The sequence below is a fragment of the Bos indicus x Bos taurus genome, chromosome 16 (assembly GCF_003369695.1).
Source record: "Bos indicus x Bos taurus breed Angus x Brahman F1 hybrid chromosome 16, Bos_hybrid_MaternalHap_v2.0, whole genome shotgun sequence".
Taxonomy (NCBI): domain Eukaryota; kingdom Metazoa; phylum Chordata; class Mammalia; order Artiodactyla; family Bovidae; genus Bos; species Bos indicus x Bos taurus.
In genome coordinates, this window is record NC_040091.1 from 42427832 (window position 1) to 42443386 (window position 15555).

Consider the following 15555-nt stretch of genomic DNA (forward strand, 5'->3'; position numbering starts at 1 on the left):
CCCAATGGACATCAAAAAACCAAAGGCGTGCCATTCCGGAGCGACACACACAAACAACTACTTCTGGCACTTCTCACCCGTTTTCCATACTGCAGAGAGGTCTGTGGTAGGTTCCTCATAAGAAGTAGCCCAAGAAGCCCAAATTTGCTAGAGAACATGGAGAGAGGGCTTCCGGGTTCAGGTTCACAGTCACAACATCTCAAGAAGGCTGAATTTGGCTTCAGAGGGCCCAAGCAGCTGAGTAGCAGCGGCTGGGGACCATCATGAAACCCACAGCAATAGCAAAGTCCACAAAAGGTGTTGAGTGAGAGCTAAACTTTCCTTTTGCCATCTCTGCCCACCGCCCCCCTCCACACTGACCAGCAAGCCAAGCAAAAGTGAATAACCAGATCCAGCCACAAGGGGGCCCCAGTTGCCTACACTCAGCATCTATCTGTAGCCAAGGAAGCAGTAAACTGTGAACACTGGTTCCTATTACCACCTGTCGTTCAGGATACCAATCCCCAGCAGAAAAGAAAGTTGGGTTTTTGAAAATAAGCTCATGACAAGCTGACAGATAAACAGACCAACCCGCAAGCAGCATGTGGCCCACTCGCCTGGTCCTAGTCTGTGTCTTTCTCTGGATCTCTCCCCTCACCCTCAAATTTACCTTCAACCCTTAGCTGACACGGCCACAGTTCAGAGAAAGGGAGACAAGAGACAGAGACAGACACCCTAGGAGGAAATCTACAAATCTCCAAAGGAAGAAAACAAGCAGCTTGAGAGAGTCATGATTAGTTTATTGTTACTGATGTTCAAACCAATTCCCAATTATCCACAGATAATATCCAGACAAATGAGCTAATCTGTGGAGCCAGCCTCCAAACTCCTCCCAGCTGGTTCAGATGGCAAGTGCGAAGCCTTCTGGGAAAAAGAATGGAAGTGGAGAGAGGAAAGAGTCCAGTCCACAGAGGGTCCCCAAAGATTCCTCATGCCCAGCTGCTCCCACACAGGGAGGCAAGAACTCTGCTGGAAGGACCCTATCACTTCATCCAAAGTCCTTCTCAAGAGCCCCTTCTTCTCTAGGACAAGGTCAGCCAGCATAAAATTAGAAAGTATGGAAAGTAACTGGAAACCTGAACGTGCCTTCCCTCCCTCCTAAAGCTCCAGGCATCCATAAGCTGATGCATTTAGGGCTCCAGCCCACACCTCTCTTGAGTTCTACAACTTCCTGCCTTCTCCTGGACTTAACAAATCCCATAGCAGATTCATAATCCTCTCCTTCCACCATATATGACCTCTTCTGCTTTCCCTGTCTGAGTGAAAGTCAACCTTCCACCAAAATACACAAACTAGAATCCAAAAGACCACCCTGGGCAGCGCCTCCCCTCACCTGCCAGAGCAAACACCATATCAAGTCTTCCCATATGCCTTCCTAAACATCCATGGAATCAGGCCATCCACTTTGCTCCATTTCTTCTAACGTCACTTAGGTCTAAGCTTCCAAAAACCCCTGCCTGGACCACTGCCATAGCCTTCTCATCAGCTCACTCACATCCATGCTGGCTCTCTCTTCTAATTCAGTTTCCACCCTGCAAGCAGACAATCTCTTCAAAACAATAATCTGATCTCATCCACCCACCCGCCCCAGTAAACAACAATGACTCTAATACAGGAAAACCTTCTCAGTTTGGCCATGCGTCTCCTCTAACATACCAGGTCTGGCACCACATTCCCCAGCTCTGCCGACAACGCACACACTCGCCTTTTCTTCCTCAGTCAAGGGGCCTTTGCACCAGCTGTTCCTTCCCTTCTCTCTGATGGCTTGACTTATCCTTCAGATGCCAGCTAAGTCACTCTTGGGAAAGTGTGACTTCTCTGACAGGAGAATATCTGTATATTCAAATCTCCTTAATATACACTCACACCGTGTACCTCTCCTTCAAGGACTAAGCCGAACTGCAATTTTAAGTGCGTGATATCCAACTGATGTCTGTGTCCTCACCGGATTATATACTCCAAGTGGGCAGAAACTGTGTCTGCTTATCACTGTATCCCTGGGTCAGTATCAGGCACAGGTTATGTGCTTGTTTGCTTAGTCGTGTCCAACTCTCTTTTGTGACCCTTTCGACTATAGCCCACCAGGCTCCTCTGCCCATCGAATTCTCCAGGCAAGAATATTGGAGTGGGTTGCCATTTCCTCCTCCAGGGGATCTTCCCAACCCGGGGATCAAACTCGCTTCTCCTGTGTCTCCTATATTGCAGGTAAATTCTTCACCTGCTGAGCCACAGACCTTCCACAGATATTTGCTGAATGAATGAGCGGGCAACAAAGAGCAGAATGGATTGGGTTTGAATAGATTATATAAAGTTCATTGCCTTCTTGAGGGCTTCCTTCAGTCCATCTGGTAAGTATTAAGTGCAAACATATACTTAGCTCCTTCTTCATTTCATTCTCACAATAAATGTATGGAAGTATTGCTGATGAGGAAACTGAGGCAAGGGAGGTTAAATAACCTGCCTATGATGACTCAGCTAAAAGGACGGGTACCAAAAGGACTGGAGCTCTTCTACTTAATCAAAATAATCGAGTTTTGCTTAGACCACATTTTATTAAGCAACAACCTTAATGCTATCCCATAAATAATAATGTAAGTTATTTGACTATATGGAACTAACACAAACAGCTCTATTATTCAGGAAGCCTCATTCTGATTTAAACTAAAACTTTCTTCCTGAGATACAACTAATCACTGTCAATCATAACCTCCAAGGAACTTCCCTTTAAATTAGTTCATCTCCTGAACAGCTAATATTTGCTAGAGGAAAAACTTTAAACAATACACAGCACCAAAGAAGTCTGTTTCATCATATATCCTTTTGTACCTTTTTATGTGAGCCATGTAAATATACTCTGCTTTAAAAAATTTAAAAAGGAAGCTCCCTTCTCATCCCAACAGCCTCTTCTTCCTTGGGGACCCACCACTGATGCTGGCTCCTTACAGAGTCTTTCTGGGATATTCAAAGTGTGTAAGAATCACAGCCCCACCAAGGAGCTTAAATAGCAACACTCTGTGAATTCCTCAAATTTTGGCTTCACAGAGCCTTCTAGGGTCTCAGCACACCAAAGCCCGACCTCCAAGACCATTCTCGGGGGCTGCTGAGAAAGGAGCAAGCATTTCCCCACATCATATTCCAATTCACTGCTCTGTGTGAGGTCAGTCAGACCTTACAGTGACCTCACAGATGACTTCTTAACCAATCTGAGAACTGCCTAATATGATTATTTTCCAGGTGATTCTCTATGCTGAAATACCTGTGTTCTTTAGAAAACTATTGCTTGATAACCAGGACAGGCATCATTCATCCTTATTACTCTGCATGTTGACGTCCTTATGATACCATCTGAAATTCTTCATTATATAATTTATTAATGTCTGTCCCTGCTAGTTTTCAGTTCCTTGAAGGCACGCACTTTACCACCTTGGTGAAGGCTGATCTTCACCACTTAGAATGTAACTCGTATCAATACTCAATTCATATGTACTTAATTAATTTTTTAGTTAAAAGAGTAAAACAAAGGAACCACTTATACATAAGCCAAAATGAAGCAGGCAAAGGACAATGGCAGTGTCTTTCCCTGGAGCATTTCACCACCAAAATACAAACCTGGCCAGTCTCAAAGCAATGTCATGACCCAATGGATCTCAACTCTGGGGTGGAATCACCCCCAGACAGGCATTTAGAAGTGTGTGGAGGTGTTTCTGGCTGTCACAGTGACCAGAGAGCCCCACAGGCATTTAGAAGGCAGGGGTCTGGGGACTGAATGTCCTACGGTGGACACAATGAAGGACTGCTCCACTCCAAACACCAGTCGGAGCCCTGGAAGAATCCTAACAAGTCACTTTCTTATGACGAGGAGGAGGACAGACTCCCATCTTTAACACGCAGCTCAGACGTGGTTTTGAAAGAGGGGTAAGGTCTGAGCAGCCAAACTGCCTGTCAGAAGCTGAACCAAGTCCACAAGATCCATGAGTCTCACCAGTCCAGCTTTATTCAAGAATTTAGCTCAATTAAAAAATACAAATATCAAACCATGTTGTACACCTGAAATTAATACAATCCTGTATGTCAAGTAAAAAACCTCAATAAATTTTAAAAAGAGAACTTTCCTGGGGGTTCAGTGGCTAAGACACCGTGCTCCCAGTTCAGAGGGCTCAGGTTCGATCCCTGGTCAGAGAACCAGACCCCACATCCCACAACTGAGAGTTTGCACACCACAACTAAAGATCCCACGTGCAACCACCAAGACCCAACACAGCCAAATAAATTAAATAAAAGATTTTCTTTTAAAAAATAATTTAAACATGATCACAGTAAGGACAGAAATGTGAGGTATAAGAAGAGAGTAGGACTTCTAGAGATGAATAAACATATTTGAAATAGAAATTTCACTGAATGGTAATGACAGCAGATTAGCTACTACAGGAAAAAAAAGTAAGTGCGCTTGAAAACACTGCAGCAGAAATTGATTAAAACGAAGGATGGTGGGGACCCCAAAGAGAAAAATATTTGAATAATGACTGAAAAATTTCTAAGTTTGATGAAAACTAGAAACTCACAGATCCAGAAGCTCAGCAAACCCCAAGCAGAAGAAACACATAAGTATACTAAAGTACACCATAACCAAATTCTAAAAATATATGAAAAGGGAAAAATATTATAAGCAGCCAGAAAAAAAAGAGAAACATTACCTACACATATTAATCAAGATTAAAAATGACTTCAGACTTCTGATCAATAACTGTGCAGGACAAAAAAAAACACAATGGGATAGTATCTTTGGCTCTTCCTCAGCACTGCCCACTTTACAGAGGTGACAGCCATCAGGGCCACATTCAGACCCCTCGTGAAGCTCACCAAAAAGAGGACCAAGAAGTTGAACCCACACCAGTCAGACTGCTAAGTCAAAATTAAGTGGAACGATGGAAACCCAGAGGCACTGACAACAGGGTGCTCAAGAAACTCATGGGCCAGATACGAGTGCCCAACGCTGGTTACGCGAGCAACAAGAGCACGGTCGTACTGCCCAGTGGCTTCCGGAAGTTCCTGGTCCACAACTTCAGGGAGCCTGAAGTGTGCTGACGTGCAACAGCCTTCCTGTGCTTAGGTTACTCACGTCTCCTCCAAGAACTCAAAGCCAGTGTGGAGAGAGCAATCCTGCCGGCCCTCAGAGTCACCAATCCTATGCCAGGCTGCCCGGCAGAGAAATGAACAGACAGCTTGTGTGCACACTGCGTTTGTGTTAATAAAACCACAAAAACTTGGCCATCTGGCATTTCAAAAAAAATAATATCTTTAAAATGCCCACAGAGGACAGGACACGACCACCACTGTCAACCTGGAATTCCATATCCAATTAAATTCTTTCAAAAATGAATACAAATTAAAGACTTTTTCAAAAGGAAAAAGAGGCAGTAGTCGTCAACAGTATACTTGTACCACAAGAAACATTAAAAGAAATTCTTTAAGCAGAAGAAAAACAATACTGGATGGAAACTTAATCTACATGAAAGAGGAACGTTAGAAATGGTCAACATGTTAGCAAATTTTTATTTTTAAAAGATAATTTAAATGTACCGTGAGGTTTGTGTCATATGTAGTAGTAAAATCTATGACACATAGTATAATGGATAAAAGGGAAAACTGAAGCATATTTCTGTTAGGTTCTTACACTATATGTGAATTATTTATAGTATATCATTTGAAAATAGGCTGTGGTAACTTAAAGTAACGTAAACCTTAGAGCAATCACTAATTAGTAAAAAAAAAAAAAAAAAAAAAACTTGGTAGGGTACAGCTAAATCAACAGTAGAGATAAAATGAAATCCAAAAAATAATTCAATCCAAGAGAAGACAAAAAAAGAGAAAACAAAAAACAGATGAAAAAAAAAATTGCAAGATGGTAGACTTAAACCCGAAGGCTTCCCTTGTGGCTCAGAAGGTAAAGCATCTGCCTACAGTGCGGGAGACCTGGGTTCAAACCCTGTGTCGGGAAGATGCCCTGGAGAAGGAAATGGCAACCCACTCCAGTATTCTTGCCTGGAAAATCCCATGGACAGAGGAGCCCAGTAGGCTACAGTCCATGGGGTCGCAAAAAGTCGGACACGACTGAGCGACCTCACTTCAGACTTAAACCCACCCACATTCATATTTACCTTGAGTACAAATGAAACACTCCTGTTAAAAGGCAGAGACTGTCAGACTGAGTGGTGAGAAAACCCAAGACTGAGCTATAGACTGCCCATAAGAAACCCATTTTAAACAAAACGACACACACAGCTCAAAAGCCAAAGGATGGAAAATGATAGACCATGCAAACACTAATCATAACAAAGCTGTACTGGCAATATTAATCTCAGACAGCTTCAAACTAACAGATATTACCAATGATAAACAAGGACACTTTCAAAATAAGGGAGTTAATCAAGAAGACAAAATAATTACAGAAAAATATGCTAAACTGACAGCATATTAAAAAGCAGAGACATAACTTTGCCGACAAGAGTCTATATAGTCAAAGCTATGGTTTTTCCAGTAATCGTGTATGGATGTGAGAGTTGAACCATAAAGAAAGCTGAGCACTGAAGAACTGATGCTTTTGAACTGTGGTGTTGGAGATGACTCTTGAGAGGCCCTTGGACTGCAAGGAGATCCAACCAGTCAATCCTAAAGGAAATCAGTTCTGAATATTCATTGGAAGGACTGCAAGCTGAAGCTCCAATACTGTGACCACCTGATGTGAAGAACTGACCCACTGGCAAAGACCCTGATAATGGGAAAGATTGAAGGCAGGAGGAGAAGGGGACGACAGAGGATGAGATGGTTGGATGGCGTCACCAACATGATGTACATGAGTCTGAGCGAGCTCCGGGAGTTGGTGATTGAGAGGGAAGCCTGGCGTGCTGCAGTCGAAGGGGTCACAAAGAGTCGGATACGACTGAGTGACTGAACTGAACTGAATGAAAATGAAAACACATTTAAATTTGTGGAATGCAACTAAAGCTGTGCTTAGAAGGAAGTTTACAGTTTCAGTTAGTGACTTTAGAAAAGAAGCTAGAGAAAGAACAAGTGAAACCCAAAGTAAACAGAAAGAAAATTTAAAACTTAAAAACAACAGAGGAAAATAAATAAAATAAAAACCGATTTTCTGAGGAATACTAAGACTGATAAATCTGTAGCCAGATTGATCAATTTAAAAAAAAGACACTATTTTCCAATAGTAGGAATGAAAAGGGGGAAATCTCTGCATATTTTATAGACATCTAAAAGATACAGGAGGGCCACAACTACTGATCTTGTGTGACTACAGCCCGAGCTCCACAAGAGAAGCCACCACCACAAGCAGCCCCAAAACCACAACAAAGAATAGCCCCCACTCGCCGCAACCAGAGAAAGCCCGCACAGGGCAACGAAGACCCAGAGCAGCCAAAAATAAAATAAATAATTGACTTCTTTTTAAATAAAAGATAATGGAGGGACTTCCCTGGCAGTCCAGTGGTTAAGATCTCACCTTCCAATGCAAGGAATACAGGTTGGATTCCTGGTCAGGAAGCTAAGATCTCGTGCCCAAAAAACCAAACATAACACGGAAATAACACTATAACAAATTCAATAAAGACTACAGAAATGGTCCACAATGGGGAAAAAGAAGAAGCCTTGAGGGGAAAAAAAAAAGGAATATTATGAAGCACCTTAAACATATTTGACAACTGAAATGATAGCAAATTCCTTGAGAAACATTATGTCAAAGCTGACCCTAGGGGAAAAACAGAATGCACAAGTCTTCACCACTGGACTGCCATGCAAGTGCCCAGTAATAGCAGTCTTACACAAACTACTTCAGAAAGTAGAAAAGAAAGGTGAGGGAGTTCCCTGGTTGCCTAGTGGTTAGGATTCTGGGCTTCAACTGCTGTGGCCCAGGTTCAATCCCTTGTCTAGAAACTGAGGTCCTGCAAGGTGCATGGCACAGCCAAAAAAAAAAAAAAAGATAAAAATTCCCAACTCATTCTGATAGGCCAGTATTACCTTGACAGTTAGATACAGATTTCTCTCTCTCTCTCTCTTACTCACACACACACAAACTATAAATCAGTATCAGTTAGCCCTCCATATTTATGGATTCAACCAACCATAAACTGTAGTATATTATGTACTGTACTGTGTATTTATTGAAAAAGAAATCCAAGTGGACCAATGCAGTTCAAACTCATGAGTCATCTATACTTCATTTGCATTAGGAGAAACTTCATTTGCATATAGGTAATGGATAAATGGAACAGAAGACAGTTTAGAAATTGATCTATTATATACTATTTTTCAATTTTTTTTTACAAAGATGGTAAGATCAACAAATGATGCTGGAACAACTGATATTCATATGGGGAAAAACATTAACCTCAGCCTTTACCAGTATGCACATGAAAAGAGATGCTTAATGTTATTCGTCATCACAGAAATGCAAAGAAAAACCACAATGAAATACCACTACACAGTCATGCAAGCTACACACTCAAACGGCTAAAATTAAAACAGACAGACAATACCAAGTGGTGGTATGGGTGTGGGGCCATCAGAACGTTCACACATTGTTGGTGGAATGAAGAACAGTACAACTTTGCCGAAGCTCCAATCCTTTGGCCATCTGATGTGAAGAGCCAACTCACTGGAAAAGACCCTGATGCTGGGAAAGACTGAAGGCAGGAGAAGGGAAGCAGCAGAGAATGAGATGGTTAGATAGTGTCACCAACTCAATGGGCATGAATCTCAGCAAACTGGGCAATCCCGGAAGTCAGGGAAGACCGGTATCAGGCAGTCTATGGGGTCACAAAGTGTCACACCTGACTTAGTGACTAAACAACAACAAGGACAACTTTACAAAACAAGAACGCAATCTATTACAGAGCTCAACATACACTTATCATGTGACCCTGCAATTACACTTGGGAAGTATTTACCAAGAAAAATGAAAACATGTTTCCACAAACACACATGAGTATTTATAGTAGCCCAAAACTAGAACCAACCATGTGGGGAAGAGTCTCTGAGGTGACTCCCACGATCCCCATCTCCTGGCATTCATGCCCTTGTGTTGTCCCTTTGAAAGTGGGCAGGAACTGCGACAGGTTTCTGGCCAATATAGTATGGTAATTGTAATTGTACAGAACACATGTAATTACACATATGTGGTTACATTACATAAGACTGTAATATCCATTCACCTCTGAAGAAACAAGTGGCCGCCTGGGGAAGACCCATGTGGCAGAAGCTGAGGGCAGCCTCTAGCTGACAGCTGCTGACAAAACGGGGTCCTCACGCTGCAGTCCACAAGGAGCCAAATGCTGCCAACAACCACATGAGCTCGGAAGCAAATCCTTCCCCAGTCAAGACTCAGATGCGATCACAGCCCTGACAGACAGCTTGACTGCTGCCTTGGGAGACACAGCTAAATGGTGTCCTGACTCCTGACCCATAGACACTGTGAGACAATACATGTGTGCTGCATGAAGCTGCTAAATTTGTAATAACATTGTTAGACGACAGGCAATTAATATACACCAAATGTTCAAGTGGTACACAGATCAACTGTGCTGTTGATTTACCTATACAATGGAATACTACACACTAGCAAAAAGTAATGAATTACTGATACATGGTGGTGGTGGTGGTTCAGCTGCTCAGTCACATACAACTCTTACAACCCCATGGACTATAAAGCCCACCAGGACCCTCTGTCCATGGGATTTCCCAGGGAAGAATACCAGAGTGGGTTGCCACTTCCTTCTCCAAGGGATCTTCTTCCTGACCCAGGGATCAAAACCACATCTCCTGAGGGAAGAGGGTTCAGGATGGGGAACACAGGTATACCTGTGGCGGATTCATTTTGATATTTGGCAAAACTAATACAATATTGTAAAGTTTAAAAATAAAAAAAAATAAAAAAATAAAAAACCACACATCTGCATTGCAGGCAGACTCTTTACTGCTAAGCCATATGTACAACAATATAAAATTTCACAAACGCTATTCTGAGCAAAAGAAGTGAGACACAAAAGATTATATACATTATGAATACATTCACGTGTAATTCTAGGAGAGACAAATATAATCTATTAGTGGTAAAAAAGCAGCTCAGATTCCCAGAGGCCAAAGGCTAGGATTTTCTGGGGAAGCAGAGTAAGGGAATGTTTGGGAATACTGGAATTGTTTTGATCTTCACTGTGGTGGTGGTTAAACAGGTATATATATATTTGTCAAAACTGACCACAACACATTTATTTGAATTCCACAGTAAAGCTTTTGGCCACAAAGACTCAGTCACTCAAAAAGCTATTAACATATGGACATTAAGTCAGGATAGGGGCAATGTTTTGGGGACTGGACAGTAACAGGAGGGATGCTGAAGAGGTTTCTGAGGTCCCGGTTATGTTTGATTGCTTGATCTGAGTACTGGTTACACAGGATTGTGTTCACTCTGTGAACATTCACCAAGCTGTACACATAACTGGTGGACTTCCTGGGTGTATATTAAACACCAATAAAAAGTGTTTTTTTTTTTTAATTTTAAAGGCTAGGGAATCATGCTAAATTATACTAAAGAGGCAAATCAATGCACTCCCTATTTCTTGACTGGATCCTGAATTTGTTTTTTATTGGAAACATTTGAATGTGGTCTGTATTAATAAATAATATTTTATCAATATCAAACTTCCTTTGTGATAGTGGTATTATGGTTATGTAGAAGAATAACCTTACTCTTATGAGAGACAAGGTGAAGTATTCTTGAATGAAATACCATGTCTGTAACTATCAAATTCTTACCAAAGAAAAGAAAAATATAAAGAGACTGAAATAGAGCAAATTCAGCAAAAGGTAAACAATGCATCTCGTTCACTTTTATGAGAGATTCAGAGGAATTCTCTGTATTATTCTTTCAACTTTTCTATAGGTTGAAAACTTCTCAAAATAAGAGTGAGGGACAAAATATCTTGTTTGAACTTGCTATTCAAAAGTTCAATAATCTTCCAGAACTGTATGCAGAGACCCGGAGAAGGAAATTAACATTCACAACATGAGCACTCAAAATGTACCACATACTCTTAAAATCTGTAACTTCAGTCAACCCTCAAAGCAACCTTCTAGGTTAATTATTATCACTCCTATTTTACAGAGAAGAAAACTGAGGCACAGACAGGTCGAGTGGTTAAGTCCAAGAGTGAGTGAGTGAGTGCTGGAGTTCAAACCAAAATCAATCAGGAAAACAAGCCTTTCTCTCCATAACATCTTTGCTGTACTCTTCTCCCTTCCCTGCTTCTGTGTTTTTTCAGTCCATAATCAACTATATCCAGTGAACATGAACAGACTGGAAACCTATATTCCATAATATTCTCAGTTCTCAACAATCATTAAACCATTGGATTGAACCATGCCTCTGCTCTTCACTAGAGACAGAAAAGCTGGTGGGAAAGTACAGAAATAGGGATAACATTTCCTGTTCCTATGGCCCATAACATGTACAGACTAAAAGGGACTTTGATAAGAGATTAGCCTTGCAAAACAGAGTAATGTGGAGTAAACACGACTAGAGTATGAAGCAATAAATGCAATTCCAACAGACTGTTTTGAAGATAGAATAAAATGATTATACCCTTATGAAAAAGCAAGTATACCAGTGAAATCTAAGTTACAAAGGACAGCAAGGATAATCACCAGTTAGGGTATTCCTTTAAATTTTAAGGCGATTACTTAAGAGCAAATAAAACTTTAGTGAACTTCTGGTCAACATATGAAAACTCACACTCCCAAAAATATTACAACAGGGACTGAGGAAAGGCTTAGATGACTTGTGCGTGAAACTCCAGAGTTTACTACATGGAATACTAACAGATAACACACTATGTTAGGCACTGTTCTAAAACAAGTTAATTCATTTAATCCTCAGACCAGTGCTATGAGATAGGCACTAGTATTATTCCTATTTTACAGATGGGGAAACTAAGGCCAAAGAAGCAACTTATCCAAGACCAACACAGTTGGTAAGTAGTGGGGCTAGGATTCTAGACCAGTGGGGATGGCTTCAGACTCCATACTTTTAACCACTGCTCTATACTGCCTTTCAAAGAAAGTGCTGGTTATCTACCCTCAATCTTTCAAAACAAGAGACTGATGCCACAAAGCTAACAAACTATCTACAAGAGACAGAATACTGGCTCAGTCCCACAGGTGTGATGTGTTCTTCTCACACCCAAACCAGGTTTGGGGGAATATACAAACAGTTCTTTCAGTTCCACTGTGTTTTACTGGAGAAATGGGGAAACCACTGATCAGGACTAGAAAATGAAATGCGAAGCAACTGTTCACTTAAAATGCATGCATTTGCAGCTTATTGTCAGACAGTGACAGAATCTGGTGTGAAACATTTAAGTTTTGCCCCAGTCTGCCAGCATGTTCTGATGCAATCCCATCTCTACCAGCTTTGGAAAGGAGGGCAAAGGAGAAGCAGAGTTGAAAACCAAACAGAGGCCAGCCAAAATCCCCTTCAGGACCTTCGATCCTGTCCACGTGCACAGAGAAGACAATTTCTAGAACCAAAGGACTCCCTGGGTGCTAAAAAGCCTCCCAGTGGCAAAAATTCTAGAAACCTTCACAGTTACAGGAAAATTACACGTTCTGGCATCCTTTAATCCCAGCCTATAGGCATTCCTAATATATAAGAGTTCAGAGAAGCCCAGATTCCGAGGAACCTCGGTATGTTAGCAAGCTAAGTGGGTTAAGGCAAGAATGAAGAGTCCCACACCCTCCAACTCAGGACACTCCCCACACTCCAGAATTTTCGACAGTGAGAAGACCAAAGCAGCCCTCTTTATTTCTCATGTTTTACAATGCAGACATCTCTCTGAATCATTCGCTTCGCTATCGGAAGCTGGTCTGGGGAACACGCTACTTCTCTAAGTGCAATTCCTGTAATGGACTTATCATAAAGAATGAAAGAGTAATAAGAAACACTAAGTGGTATTCTTCTGCCAAGGAAGGAAGTGAAATACCAGTAGGCGGCTGAAAAGTCCACAGGTGTTTCAAGGAGGTGAGAAATGAAGATGAGTCCAGGTTGACACCATTTTCTTCCTCCTCTGTCCAATCCTAACTAAACTTACACGTGCAGGACTAACTAGTGGAGTCACACACAAATCCAGGCTTAATCAGGCTCGTTACAGACCCTGCAAAATGGCGCTTAATAGCCTGTACTTCATAAGGGTTGTAATGAGCATTAAACGAGATAATAAGCGTAATTTGTCCTCGGCATGATGGCACACACTCAGTAATTGTAAAGTACCGCTTACCCCCAGTCCACCCCACCTTTGGACTACAAACGCCTTCAGAAGCCTTATCATCCACTGCTTCCTAACAGGAGTGAGCACTTTCAAGGTCCCCGAACTGGAGTGGGATTCGGCTGCACCTATGACTGAAAGGCTGGAGTCTGGCTGAGAAAACCAAACTGGGCAGCAAGGACAGATTACCAGCCATTAGCTCGGTGGCGTCTGTTGTTTACAATGAGTCCCCTTCCTACCAACGCACTGAGAGTCCAAGTATATTTCCCACCCTCCAACTTAGCAGGGGAAGCGCAAAGGTGACTGAAAACGAAGAGGCTGGCAGCAGGGTGGCCCGGGAGGCTGAGGCTGCGGGGAAGTGGGAACCCTGCGGGAGTCAGGCCCCTCCCGGGACGGAACGGCCGGGAACGATCCAGCCTCTCACCCCTCTCAAGCAGGAGCCCTCGCAGCTCAAGGCTGGGGGATTTCTTAAGGGTCCCGCCACCGCTCCTGCCAAGCACAAGTGGGACCCCAGGGGCCGGCAGGCGAGAAGGGGGGGGCCGCGGGCGCCTCCGAGCCCCGGCTCGGGAATGTGGTCAAAGAGGGGTCACCGTGGGAGGGGCCGGGCGGCGAGGACCTGGAGAGGGGCGGGACCCCGGAGGTGGCTAGAGGTCGCGGGCGCCTGTTTCCGAGGCTCAGGATCCCCACCGGGCTCCCAGCCACCCGCCAAGCCACCCCCCCCCAACTCCAGCGGGGGTCCCCGCCACCACTACTGGGCAACCCCACTCCCCTTACCTGGCTCGGCTGCTCAGCCTGCTCCGAGGACGCCATCTTTTTGAGGCCTGACTAATCTATCGCCGTGGGGCGAGGCTTCTCCCAAGCGCCCTCGCTCTCGCTCTCTGCCCAGACTAAAGTAGCCGGAACTGAGCTGTCGATGGGGGTTGGGGCAGGTCACTGTGGGAGAAGAGGGGAACTCCCACCACAAGGTCAACATGCGCTATTTCCATTTGGTCTCTCCTTTTACAGCAAAACCGAAGTCTATCCTTTGCTTTCTTATATGTGTATTATACTTACTGAATTAAATCTCTGCCCATGGGCACATATGCTGCTGCTAAGTCGCTTCAGTCGTGTCCGACTCTGCGACTCCATAGACAGCAGCCCATGTAGGGACACGCTAAGTAGTTAATTAATCAATGTGAAGAGACTTGGAAATTAATTAATCAATTGATGATTTGGTTCAGTACCATTTGTTGAGTGCTTACTATTGGCTGCTTGGTCGTGTGAGAAATAAGATAAAAGACAACTCCTGCTCTCAAGTACAGGCCAAATACACACACACACACACACTCACACGCACAAACACACACACACTCACATAATTAAAACATCTTGGAGACAGGAGTCCGATAACTGTCTGCAGGTCTTTTAGAAGAACTCAGAAGGCGAGTGCTTTTGGGAGAGGTAAGGCTTCTATGAACCTTTATTACTTTATAGTGGTTGAGTTGTTAGATTTTAAGCCAATTGTGACATTACATGCACGAAAGAGCTGTATACATTAGAAATATCAGTCAGTTCATATCGCAGTTGTGTTTGATCAGTGATGGCGTATTCAAAAGCATTGCCTCAGTTAACAATTCTTCCTACCAAACACTGTTTTAAATGTATTTTTCTTATGAGATAATATCTGATTTCCTTTAATAAAATATTAAAGGGATTGACCCTGGATTAATACAGGCTGATAATTATTCCTTCAGTTCAGTTCAATCGCTGGGTCGTGTCCGATTCTTTGCGACCCCATGGACTGCAGCAGGCCAGGAATAACAGGAATAACAAATTATTCCTTGTTTATATAAAATGCCCCCCTTTTAAGCCAGGAAACTTTTTGATATTTTTTGTATTATTTCAATCTTAAGTGTTGGTTTTTCAGGAGTGAAAAACACAGACTTTTCCCTAAGTAGCAGTATTAGAACAAGGACAAATATGTTGTCAAGCAGCATCTGGACAATCTCAACAGTGATGAGATTTCCCCTTTTCTCTCTGATTTGAGATTATAATGTTTAACCTAACATTTAAGCATTTCATTCCGAGGTTCCAACCCAATCTACAGATCTGAAGCAGAGAATCGAATGCGTGGAAATGTGGGAGTATTTTGTGCTTCTCTGTTATGTCTTCAGCAAGACTGAAAACTACAGTCATCAATTTTTAAAACTGA

At 42.7% G+C, this 15555-nt stretch overlaps 1 protein-coding gene across 4 annotated transcripts in view; it reads right to left on the reverse strand.

Moving 5' to 3' along the window:
- PEX14 (peroxisomal biogenesis factor 14) overlaps nt 1-14242 on the reverse strand; it is a 144663-nt gene extending 130421 nt beyond the window's left edge. The window contains exon 1 of one of the 4 annotated variants that reach the window (XM_027564930.1): nt 14139-14242. In XM_027564930.1, the coding sequence (XP_027420731.1) occupies nt 14139-14174 (36 nt within the window). In that variant the 5' untranslated portion in view covers nt 14175-14242. Of the gene's footprint in view, nt 1-77; nt 260-8585; nt 8714-14138 lie in introns of those variants that run through there. The other 3 variants (XM_027564932.1, XM_027564931.1, XM_027564929.1) reach the window with 3 other exon arrangements.
- Between the last annotated feature and the right edge of the window lie 1313 nt (nt 14243-15555).